The sequence below is a fragment of the Lepus europaeus genome, chromosome 8 (genome assembly GCF_033115175.1).
Source record: "Lepus europaeus isolate LE1 chromosome 8, mLepTim1.pri, whole genome shotgun sequence".
Classification (NCBI taxonomy): domain Eukaryota; kingdom Metazoa; phylum Chordata; class Mammalia; order Lagomorpha; family Leporidae; genus Lepus; species Lepus europaeus.
In genome coordinates, this window is record NC_084834.1 from 100089945 (window position 1) to 100102687 (window position 12743).

General features: G+C 44.0%; 1 protein-coding gene across 3 annotated transcripts in view; it reads left to right on the plus strand.

The window, feature by feature from the left end:
* The first annotated feature begins 244 nt into the window (after nt 1–244).
* Nucleotides 245–12743, plus strand: part of CNOT6L (CCR4-NOT transcription complex subunit 6 like) — a 116076-nt gene continuing 103577 nt past the window's right edge. Inside the window, exon 1 of one of the 3 annotated variants that reach the window (XM_062198622.1) lies at nt 245–335. Coding sequence is in view for 1 of the 3 variants with exons in the window: in XM_062198620.1 (XP_062054604.1) it covers nt 629–633 (5 nt within the window). In the remaining 2 variants the exon portion in view is untranslated. Of the gene's footprint in view, nt 336–612; nt 634–880; nt 944–12743 lie in introns of those variants that run through there. The other 2 variants (XM_062198620.1, XM_062198621.1) reach the window with 2 other exon arrangements.

Here is a 12743-nt window from a genome sequence, read left to right on the forward strand (position 1 = left end):
GGCCGCGGGGCCTCTCCAGTGCGACCAGGGTCACCGTCCTCGAAGCCCAGCGGCGCGGCCCGCGTCCCCCCTCCCCGCTCCGGCTCCTTTTCGCTCCCTCCGGCCGCCCTCCGCGCCGCCGCCTCTGCCGTTCCTCAGGCGGCCCGGCCCGGCCCGCCCGCCCCGCGTCCCCTCTGGCCGGTGCCTCTCCCCCCGGCGGGCTGCCTGCATGTCTTTACTGCCCTCAGCCCCGCCGCCACCGCCGCCGCCGCCTCCCCCGCCGCCGCAGCCCCAGCACCAGCCGCCTCGCCGCCGCCGCCGCCGCCGCCGCCCGGACCCTGGCGCGCTGAATGCAGGTGAGGCGGGCGGGGGGGACACGGCAGGCCCCTCCGCGACCCCGGGCCCGGCGCACCCGGCCGCCCGCGAGCCTCGGGCCCCGGGCCCGGCGTGCCGCGGCGGCTTCCCCTCGGGGCGGCCGGGCGTGGGTGTTTGTGTTTGCGTCTGCGGCCGCGGCTCCGGAGGGGAAGCATCTGTGGGGGCCCGCGCGCGCGCGCTCGCGGCGTGTGTGTGTGTGTGTGTGAGTGTGTGTGGTGTTTCCCCTGCCGCGGGGAAATGGCTGCTGTTGCTCCTTGTGGGCCGGAGGCAGAGAATGAGGTAGAGTGTTTGTGTGTGCCGCCGAGTCGGACCGATCGCGGGCGTTGGGGAGGACTAGCGCGTCCCCGGGGACATGAGGTGGGAGAGGGACGAATATGCGTGTGGGTGTGCGAGTTGGGACTTTGGCGGGCGGCCTGACGGCCCGCGAGTGGGTGTGTGTCGAGTGACCGGAGGGGGCGACGGGGTGACCCGCGCTGGTCGGAGGCGGGCGAAGGCTCCGGGTGTGTGTGTGTGGAGTGTCGGGGGGCGTCCGGGACCCCCGAGTGGCGTGTCCCTCCCCCTTTGTGGCCCAGGCTCCCGAGCCTCGCAGGTGAGAGCTGCCCCGCGGGGGCCGGGCCGGGCAGGGAGGTGAGCGAGTGCGGCCCACGCGAGGCGGCGGGGCCCGGCGAGCTGCGGGTCTGGGTTCCCGGGGCCGCGGCCGCGGCAGGAAGCGCGCCGGCCTGCAGCGCGGCCTAACCGCCTCGGCGCCCGCCCGCCTGCCCGGACGCCTCCCGGGACGCGGAGCCCGCGCGGGCGCTCGGTGGTGCCTCGGGCCTGGGCAGGTGAGAGTCGGAGGCGGGACGCGCCGACTGCCGTCGCCCCGGCCGCCTCCGCGTCCCCCGAGGAGAGGCGAAGGCTTATTTTGGCGTTCCACGGGCGCGGGGACCCCAGGGAAAGTGGTTCGGAGCCGTCCATCGCGGGGAAGACGCGCTGTCGAGACCACTTCCCTTCGGGCTGCGTGGAGGGACTGAGAAAACATTTGCGTTTTGTGTTGCAAATACTTTCTGGTTGGTGAGATGTAATTTTTTTTTTTTTTTTTTTGCTTCCACGAGGTCGATTCGCTGGGAGGGGCGGGGGAACACCGGGAACCGGGCTTTGCTGGCCTGTGGTGGTGGTGGCTTGGCTCGGCGTTGTGCATTTGAAATTGTCGTCTCCTGCCTCCTAGGGGAAAGGCGTGTTCGCGCCGGGCTGAGCGAGCCGAGCCGAACCGAGCCGAGCCGAGCCGGGAGGTCGGGGAGGAAGAGGAAGTTCCTGGAGCTGTCATGCTCCTGAACTCGGCCGCCCGCTTGGCTTGGGCTCTCGAGGTGGATTGTGTTGGAGTCGAGCGAAGCCGTGTGTACGCAGTAGAAGGGCAGCGCTGCCTTTGGGGAGATGCGGCTGCCTTCCCGCCTCTCATGATCCTCCTCGTCAGTCGAAGCGCCGAGCAGGCAGCCTCTATTGTGTACTCGGTGTGTGCTCCTGGAAAGCTGTTGGGAGAGTAGTCTTAAGCAAAACGCAATATGAGCCTGCTAGCTCATAGGCGTGCAGTGTGTTTCAGAACCAAGTGTAAATGGCATTTGGATAATTATTTGCTGATTTACTTTTGTCGACTCCACCCTCTTTACATTGGAACGGAGTTAGCTCATCTAGCTAGAACTCTACTATGGATAAAGCCATAGTACAGATTGAGCGTTTGTGGGCTGTGCTTTGAGTTCTGGCCAGAGGTTGCTTGTCCCTGTCTAAACCAGGTCTCATGAAGAAATAGTGCATCCTGCTCCCCAGCAAGAGATGGATGTTTGCTGTTGGCACTCCTGGAAGAACAACTTAGCACATGCAGTTTAGTGGAAAAAGGATGTTTTACAGACTTCAGTTACAATCCCAGCTATGCCATTTTTCTTAGTTATTTTGACCTTAGGCAAGGTATCTAGTTTCTACAGGACTGAGTTTTCGAGTATCTACAGGACTGTGTCTTCTAATCTGAAACAGAGAGTTAATACCTTTATGATACTACAGTTATGAGATTAGAAAGAGAAAACGTTTGGTACGTAGTAGATGCTTAGTTAAATTTTAGTTCTGCCTCTTGCAGCCCTATCAACATTGAAAAACATAAGTACCTATTAATTATCCAGAACAATATTATGTAACTGTAAGCTTAAAATCATGACAATGGAATATTTCTGTCCTTGGTTGTACATAAAGTATAAAAAACAACACATATAAAACTTTGTTCTAGAAATATCATTAAAATGGGCTAGTATATTAGTTTGTAGGGAATAGCTAAATTTTTTTTAAAGATTTATTTATTTTACTTTACAGTCACAGTTACACAGAGAGAGGAAGAGAGAGAAAGAGAGGTCTTCCATCCATCCCCTGGTTCACTCCCCAGATGGTCGCAACGTCCAGAGCTGGGCCGATCCGAAGGCAGGAGCCAGGAGCTTCTTCCAGGTCTCCCACATGGGTGCAGAGGCCCAAGGACTTGGGCCATCTTGTATTCTTTTCCCAGGCCATAGCAGAGAGCTGGATCGGAAGTGGAGCAGCCGGGTCTTGAGCCGGCGCACATATGGGATGTCAGCACTGCAGGCGGCAGCTTTACCCGCTAAGCCACAGTGCGGGCCCCATGATATTTTTCCTATTTTTTTAATTGCTAATCTCTAAGTTTCATTACCTCTTAGGGGTTTTTGTTATATTACCTTGGAAAAAAGTTTTAAGCACACATAGCATATATGTTCTAGTATACTGAAGTATTAAAAAGGATCAAGGAACCAGAATTTACCTATAGAAATCCAGGGTTAAGTGCTACAAAAGTAGCTCATGTTGTCTGATTCCAGTAAACGAAATCCTTTGGAATATTCTTCTGAATATAAACAAAAGTCCTGTATCAACTTTCAACAGTTTTCCATTTTCTGTGTTACTGTTTTTTTAAAAAAATTTTTTTAATCCATTTTCTGTTTTATATAGAGTCATAAATGTGTTGTTCTTTCGATTTTAACTGTATTGTGGGGAAAAATAATGTCTGAGTTTTATGAAATTTAAGTAAAGGCAACAGGGAGGTTGAAGGATGTTTTTTGGGTAAAGGCAGGGCAAAGAGAATGTAGGAGGAGTTTCTTTGGTTTCAGTTTATAAGGTCTCTGATTACCAATGCCAGTTTTCTCAGTGAAGCCTTATGTCATTATTATTGGTAACAATACTGATAAATTTTCAGGAAATCTCACTAGCTTTTTCTAACATTAAAATTTCAATATAGCTTTTATATGCAAAAATTTATGTGAAGGATAGTAGGAACAACTTTATTAAAATGGAAAATGCCATGTTTTTGTTAAGTGTGTTGTGGTATGTGTTCACAATGAACAGAATAATCTGCTTGTATATAATTTTAAGGAATCCTAATACTTTCAAAACAATGAAATAGAAATGAATTTTGATCTTAGCACTAGGCAAGTAATTTTTGTTAGATATTATGAATTACAGTATTTTGAAGCAATTTTTTTTTAAATTGGGTGAGTTGGAGAATGCATTACTTGTTAATTATGAAAACAAATTATACTGAGCTATTAAAATTTGTACAGTGAAAATCACTATTAATAATAGGACTGATCATGCTGCCATTGTTCAAATTAAAGGAATTGTATTTCAATGAAATCAATGTGGAAAAATTGTTTAGGTTTTGAAATTTAATTTACGTAAAGGAGCTTTTAAACAATCTTTTCTAAATATCCATTATTAATGCCTTTAGTTAGGAATTGGAATACTTAGGGATTTTGTCATGTATCACTTGGAATGATGCTAATTAATTAGGGTAATAAATGTACTCAAATTTTAGTGGCTTAACACATAGAAGTTCATTTTTTGCTTACAAGACAGTACAGTGCAGGTGTTCTGGTTAGTGAGCTTGTGGCTTTCCTTGTGAGAATTTATTTTTTTAAAATTTTTTTTTCTTAATTACATTTCCGTGGACTTTTTTTTTTTTTTTTTAATTTATTTAAAAGGCAGAGTTACAGAGAGAGGGAGAGAAAGACAGAGATGTCTTCCATCACTGGTTCACTGCCAGTGGCCACAATGGCTGGAGCTGGGCCAGGCCAAAGCCAGGAGCCTGGAGCTTCATCTGGGTCTCCCATGTGGTTGCAGGGGTCCAAGCACTTGGACCATCTTCCACTGCTATCCCTGGCACATTAGCAGGAAGCTGGATGAGAAGTGGAGCAGCTAGGACTTTTACTGGTGCCTGTAGGTGATGCCAACACTGCAGGTAGAGGCTTAACTTTCTATGTCACAGTGCCAGTCCCTTTTTAAAATATTTGTTTATTTTATTTGAAAGAGTTACAGAGAAGGAGAGGCAGAGAGAGAGAGAGATCGATCTTACATCTGCTGGTTCACTTGCCAAATGGCCAAAGTGACCAAGATGGGCCAGGCCTGAGCTAGGCTGAGCCTGGACAGCGAAAACTCTTTATCTGTAAGGGGTTTGAACAATAAATGAATTTCAGTATTTATTTAAGGATTTACATTTTACAGAGAACATTACAGTTGGATTCTGTAATTTTTTCCTTTAAGATTTTATTTATCCGTTTGAAAGGCAGAGATAGAGGAGTCTTGTTGCAGTTGATTTCTTCTGAGAGGATTCGTTCTGAGAGGAGGAGTGTGGTGGGGGCAAGAGGCACAGAGTCACCATACAGACCCCTGGAGTCTGGTGAAAGCAGGCCTGAGGCAAGCAGCCCGCAGACTCGTTTATTTCAGCTGCTACAGCTGCTTATATAGCCAAGGCAGCCAATCTGGTCAAGGGATGGTCTATGCCTTAACCAATCACAGCCTGTTGCCAGGCAGTTTCCAAAGCCATCCAATCACAGCCTGTTGCCAGTCAGGCTCTGTTGTCATGTGGTTTCCGAAGCCATCCAATCACGGCCTGTTGCCAGGCAGTTTCTGTTGTCAGCGGCCATCTTGGCATGACCTTCTCACCTCAGCGGCCATCTTGGCATGACGTTTTCACTTTCTCATTCCACCACACAGAGTTTTTTTTTTTTTTTTTTTTTTTTTTAAGATTTATTTATTTATTTGAAAGTCAGTTACACAGAGAGAGAAGGAGAGGCAGAGAGAGAGAGAGAGGCCATCTGCTGGTTCACTCCCCAACTGGCTGCAATGGTTGGAGCTGCACCAATCCGAAGCCAGAATCCAGAAGCTTTTTCCAGGTCTCCTGTGTGGGTGCAGAGGCCCATGATTTGGGCCATCTTCTGCTTTTGCAGGCCATTAGCAGCGAGCTGGATCTGAAATGGAGCAGCCTGGACTCAAACAGGTGTTCAAATGGGATTCCAGTGCTGTGGGTAGAGGCTTAACCTTTTAAACCACAGCACTGGCTCCTGGATTCTATAATCTTTAGTGAGTTTATTCATTACTATTCTGTATTTTCACTATGGTTTACTGGGTTCTAGCAGAATTATTTCTCTGTATTTTGTAGTCAGTTCAGATCAGTATTGTAAAACTCTGAATTTTATTTCCTGGGGTATGTTTTCATAGGAAACACAATATTTTTCTTTGCATTTTTTTTCTGTTGCTAGAATAGAGCATTATTATTAGTAGTACTTTATTTTAAGGAAATACCAGTTAGTTGGACCCTACTGTGATCTTTTGTTGCTGTTGTAGTGATTCAAGTGACCAACATTAATATATGTGAGACTTAACCTAGAAAGAACAATAAAATCATCAAGTAAACAACAAGAGATTAATTATTAACCGTGTTCATGCTTCAGGATAAAATTACTACAACTTTCTTTGAGTAAGTGCACTCTAACAGTGGACTTGGAGCTGTAATACACTAAATGGATTTTGTCTCTGTACAACTTTCATTTTTTTAAAAATTATTTGAGAGGTAGAGTTGAAGAGAGAGAGAGAGAGCGAGAGAGCGATATCTTCTGTCAGCTAGTTTACTCCCTAAGTGGCCACAACCTGCTGTGTCTAGACCAGATTGCAGTCTGGAGCCTGGAATTGTAGCTGGATCTTCCACGTAGGTGGCAGAGGCCCAACTATTTGAGCCACTTTCCACTGTTTTCCGGCTTTCCCAGGTGCATTAATGGAGCTGGATCAGAATTGGAGCAGCCACGACTCGAATTGGCACCCATATGGGATGCTCTGTGTTACTTTTACTTACTATGATTTTTTTTTTAAAAAGTTATATTTATTTGAAAGGCAGGGTTACAGAGAGAGAGAGAGAGAGAGAGTTAGTTCTTCCGAGAGAGAGAGAGAGAGAGAGAGAGAGTGAGTTCTTCCATTCTCTGGTTCGTTTCCCAAATGGCTGCAGTAGCCAAAGCTGGGCTGATCTGAAGCCAGGAGCCAGGAGCTTCTCTGGGTCTCCCATGCTGGTGTAGGGGTCCAAGGACTTGGGCCATCTACCATTGCTCTTGCAGGCCATAGCAGAGAGCTGGATCAGAAGAATAGCAGCTGCGCCCATATAGAATGCTGGCACCACAGCCTGTGGCTCCACCTTAAGTAGGCCACAGTGATAGCCCCACTTAATTTGATTTTTTAAAAAAGTTTATTTATTTGAAAGGTAGAGAAATGAAAATAGATATCTCCCATCTGCTGATACACTCTCCAAATGCCCATAGTAGCCCATGCTGGGCCAGGCTGGTGACAGGAGCTGGAAATTCAGTCTGGGTTTCCCACGTGGGGAGTAGGAACCCAACTACATGAGCCATCACCATTGCTTCTCATGGTTGCACATAAGCACGAAGCTGCATTTGGTAGTGAAGCTGGACTGGAACCAGATGCAGGCATCTTAGGAGTTATATTTCGCACAGTGTCAAACTTCTTCCTTTTTTTTTTTTTTTTTTAATTTATTTGAAAGGTAAAGTGCAGAGAGAGAGAGAGAGAAAGAATCTTTCATCTGCTGGTTCTTTCCTCAAATGGTTGCAACAGCCAGGACCAGGAGAAAGCCAGAAGCCAGAAACTCCATCCTGGTGTCCCACATAGTTGCAGGGGCCCAAGTATTTGGGACATCTTCAGGCGCTTTCCGAGGTTCATTAGCAGGGAGCTAGAATGGAAGTGGAGCGGCTGGAGTATGAACAAATGCTCTCATATGGGATGCCATCATCACAAGCAGTGGCTTGATCCCCTGTGCCATGACTCTGGACCCCAGTACTTTTTATTCTATATATATAGATATACACACACATGTATATATACCTTTATATATACATATTTTTATCTTTATTCAATAAAATATATTTGAGTAGCCTTATTAACTTCTCCATTGTAAATATTTCTAGTTTTTTGTATCTTGAAAACTAAAACTAAAAATTGTGAGGACCCATTCTGTATCAATTATTATACCCAGTTCTAAAGAAACATATGAAAGATGCAGAAAAGAGCTTTGCTAGGTTATAGCTTTATGAGTACAGGGGATAAAGCATATAATTTAGTTTTTTCAAAGCAACGAATACAAAATATGCAAACCAACATAATATAAACTGTATATAACTATTTGGAGTGCGAGTAACATAAATGGAATGGTGCATAGATCAGGAATTACCTAAAGAATTGTTATTTTTTTTTAAGATTTATTTATTTGAAAGGCAGAGAAAGAGAGAGAGAGAGACAGAGAGAGAACCTTACTCTGCTGGTTCATTCCCCAAATGGCAACAACAGCCAGGCCTGGATCAGGCTGAAGCCAGAAGCCAGGAAATCTATCCTGTTTCCCATGTGCGTGGCAGGGGTTCAAGTATTTGCCTTCCCAGGTGTATTATCATCAGGAAGTGGGATCGAAAAGTGGAGTAGCCCGTACTCAAACTAGTACTCCGACAGAGTATATTGGCATTTCAAGTGGATGCTGAACCCACTGCATCAAATGACAGCCTGCTTTTTCTTTTTTAAAGTAGCTTTTTTGGTGATATAATTTACATAGTAGAAATAACCCATTTGAAGTATACAGCTCCATAGTTTTTAGTTTATTTATGGTTGTGTAACCATCATCATAATCACTTTAAAGAACATTTTTGTCACCTGAAATATAAACCCTAAATTCTGTTAAGAATTGTTCTACACAGTAATTGATTTACTTTCTGTATAGAATTACCTTCTTTGGACATTTCATATAAGTGAAAATATGTGTGCTTTTATGAAGGCATTCTTTTACTTAATATGTTTTCAGTATTCATCCATGTAATATTATTTCATTATTTTCATTTCAAATATTATGCCATTTTATGTGTATACCACATTTTGTTTACCATTTATCAACTAATACACGTCTGGGATTTTTTCCACTTTTTGACTATTAAAATTATGCTCTGTGAACCTTTTATTGTGTATATATGTTTTCAGTTCTTTGGAATATATGCCCAAGAATGAAATTGGTATTATATAACATAATAGAAATATGGTATTTCATGTTCATACTTATGAGGAATTTCTAGAGTGTTTTTAGAGCAGCATACTATTTTACATTCCCAGCAGTAGTATATGAGGGCTCCAGTTTGTTCACATCCTTGCCAGTTGCCTGTTGTTTGATCATCTCTTTCCTGGTAGATGTGAAATGATACCTCTTTGTTTTGATTTGCATTTCTTTTGTGGCTAATAATACTGAGCATCTTTTTCTGTGATTATTTGCCATTTGTGTATATTCTTTGGAGAGATTGTGAGAAAGGTTCAAATCCTTTGCCCATTTTTATGTTGTTACTTTTTATTATTGGGTTGTCCTTTATATGTATTAAAGATTTGTACCTATTACATATGGTTTGCAAATATCTTCCCTCATCCTGTGAGTTGCCTTTGCACTTTCTTGATGGTGTCTTTTCAGACACAAGTTTTACCATGATGAAGTCATGTTTCTTTTTTCTAGTTGCTTTTGTGTGTTTGGTGTCCTATCTAAGAAACCATTGCCTAAACTAAGATCACAAAAATATGTTCTATTTTTGTTCTAGGTATTTTCTCTCTTACATTTAGGTCCTTGACCAGTTTTGACTTAACTTGAACATTATATGATGATGATATTATGGTGTAGAGATCTAACACTTTTGCATATAAATATTCAGCTGTTCCAGTGCCATGTGTTAGATTATTCTTTCCCCCATTGAATTGTATTATCACGGTTGTTAGAAATCAGTTGATCAGTCCATAAATGTGAAGGCTTAGCTTGAGAATTTCAGTTCTATTCCATTGATCCATATTAGCCTTATACCAGTCCCTTTTTTTTTTTTTTTAAGGTTTACTTATTTATTTGGAAGGCAGAGTTAGAGAGAGAGAGAGAGAGAGAAAGGGAGGGAGGGAGGGAGAGAGAGAAAGGGAGGGAGGGAGACAGAGAGAGAGAGAAAGAGAACCTTCCATCCTCTGGTTCACTCCCCAAATGATTGCAATGGCTGGGTCTGGGTCAGGTCAAAGCCAGGAGCCTTATATGGGTCTCTCACATGGGTGCAGGAGCCTAGGGACCTGGGCCATCCTCCACTGCTTTCCCAGATGTACTAGCAGGGAAAGGAAGTGGAGTGGAGCAGCTGGGACTCAAACTAATGCCTATGTAGGATACTAGTGCTGCAAGTGGTGGTTTGACCCACTATGCCACAGCGCTAGCTATCAGTGCTGTTTTTATTATTGTACCTTTGTAACTGAGAAGCATAAATCCTAGAAAATTTTTGTTCTTTTTCAATATAATTTTGGTTATTTGGGTCTCTTATATTTTCATATCAGTTGTAGGGTCAGCTTGTCAATTTCTACAAAGAAGCCAGCAGGAATTTTGATAAGATATTTGTGTAATCTGTAGATAATTTGGGAAGCATTGCCGTCTCAACAATATTAAGTCTCCCTGTCCATGAACATGAGATGTCTTTCCATTTATTTAGATATTTAATTGCTATTGATGATGTTTTACAGTTCTTAGAGTATGAGTTTTATATTTCTTTCTTTCTTTCTTTTTTTTTTTTTTTTTTGACAGGCAGAGTGGACAGTGAGAGAGAGACAGAGAGAAAGGTCTTCCTTTTGCCGTTGGTTCACCCTCCAATGGCCGCCGCGGCTGGCGCGCTGTGGACGGCGCACCACGCTGATCTGAAGGCAGGAGCCAGGTGCTTCTCCTGGTCTCCCATGGGGTGCAGGGCCCAAGGACTTGGGCCATCCTCCACTGCACTCCCTGGCCACAGCAGAGAGCTGGCCTGGAAGAGGGGCAACCGGGACAGGATCGGTGCCCCGACCGGGACTAGAACCCGGTGTGCCGGCGCCGCAAGGCGGAGGATTAGCCTAGTGAGCCGCGGCGCTGGCCGAGTTTTATATTTCTTTTGTTGCATTTTTTTCAGATATTTTATTTCTTTAGATGCAGTGGTAAATGGAATTTCATTTTCAGGTAGTTCAGTGCAAGTGTATAAAGACTTAATTTTTGTGTATTGATTATATATCCTATCCCTTGCTGAACTTACCAGTTCTAATAGTTTTTAAGTGGATTCCATAGACTCTTCTATAAGTAAGGAACATATCATTTGGAAGTACATATAGTTTCACTTCTTTTCCAATGTGAATACATTTTATATCATTTTCTTGCCTAATTATCTTGGAATGAACCTCCAATATATTGTGGAAAAGAAGTGTCAAAGCAAACATTTGATTCACAGCAGATCCTTCTCTAGTTTCAGATCATAGAAAGCATTCAGTCTTCCTCCATTAAATATAATGTTAAACAGAAACAGAGTTTTCATAGATGTTATTAAGTGAGGAAATTAATTTTTATTCCTAGTTTGTTGAGTTTTTCTTTCTTTCTGTCTTTTTTTTTTTTTTTTTTGCTGGAAAGCTGTTCAACGTTGAGTTTTGAAGAAAGTGTGAAATGTGGATTAGGTAAATAAAGATGTGCAGTGATTGTGTATCTCATGGCAGGTATAGGGAAAGAAACCAGCCCATTCACCAGTGACCTCAGCCCTTTTAAGAGCTGCTGTGTTCAAAGGACTTGCTTCATCTCTCTGGCCTGTTGTTTTTATCAGACTGGAGAACAAGGAACTAATTTCTAAGGTGCTTGCTTCAGGGTGAAAGAATAACTAAAATCTTACTTTCCTAGTTTAGTGAGTATAAACCTTTGAGGAAAAAAAAAAAATGACCAGTGATGAATGGCATAATTGTGTAGGGAAGAAGGGCTAGACTCTCCCACCCCCCATTTCCCTATCTGTCTTTCTTCTCCTTCCTACTCTTTTCATGGTTTCTAATAATCTTTCTGTCAATCCATGTGTACATTTTGAGGTCCTTAATCCTTTACTGAAGATTTGAATAATCTGAATATTTTGAGTAGTGGGGTATTGTTTCTTTTGAAAAAAAAAAAATCCAATAAAAACATTATGGAGAATTTCTGTTTAGTTTGGTAGCTAGGTTTGGAGGGGAAACAGGAACCAGAGAGAATGCTAATTCACAAATTAAATATTGACTACAGAATTAAAAAGAGGTGAACTAACCTTTGCTATATTGGAGGTATGGTTAATGACGAATTCTGTGTTTAGTCTAGTATAGTTAGAATCTATCATTAGACTCCCCCCTCCCAAACATTTCTGCATCCATGGTTTGGCTTTTGTAAATTTTCTTGATAGTGTTCTAAAAAATGTAATTGATTTCTTAGGAATTTTGTTCTGTAAGGTAAAGCTAGGTTTGGTTTGGTTTCGTTTTGTTTCTCTTTTCTTTTCTTTCTTTCTTATTTATTTATTTATTTTATTTATTTTACTTGAAAGAGTTACAGAGAGAGAAGGAGAGGCAAAGAGAGAGAGGTCTTTCATTCACTGGTTCACTCCCCAGTTGGCCACAATGGCCAGAGCCGCGCTGATCAGGAGCCAGGAGCTCCTTCCAGGTCTCCCATGCGGGTGCAGGGTCCCAAAGGCCTGGGCCATCTTCTACTGCTTTCCCAGGCCATAGCAGAGAATTGGACAGGAAGTGGAGTAGCCAGGACTCAAACTGGCATCCATATGGAATGCCAGCACTGCAGGCAGTGGCTTTATTTGCTATACCACAGCACTGGCCCATAAAGCTAGGTTTCACTTGGGTGATTGTTTTGTTTAGCTTTTGAAAAAAAATTTTTTTTGACAGGCAGAGTGGACAGTGAGAGAGAGACAGAGAGAAAGGTCTTCCTTTGCTGTTGGCTTACTCCCAATGGCCACTGCAGCCAGCGCACTGCGCTGATCCGAAGCCAGGGGCCAGGTGCTTCTCCTGGTCTCCCATGTGGGCGCAGGGCCCAAGGACTTGGGCCATCCTCCACTGCACTCCCAGGCCACAGCAGAGAGCTGGACAGGAAGAGGAGTGACTGGGACAGAATCCAGCACCCTGACCGGGACTGGAACCCGAGGTGCTGGCGCCACAGGCGGAGGATTGCTTTTGAAATTTTAATTGTGTTTCCATGTAGGTACATTGTGATTAGGTACATATATTTGGAAAAATTT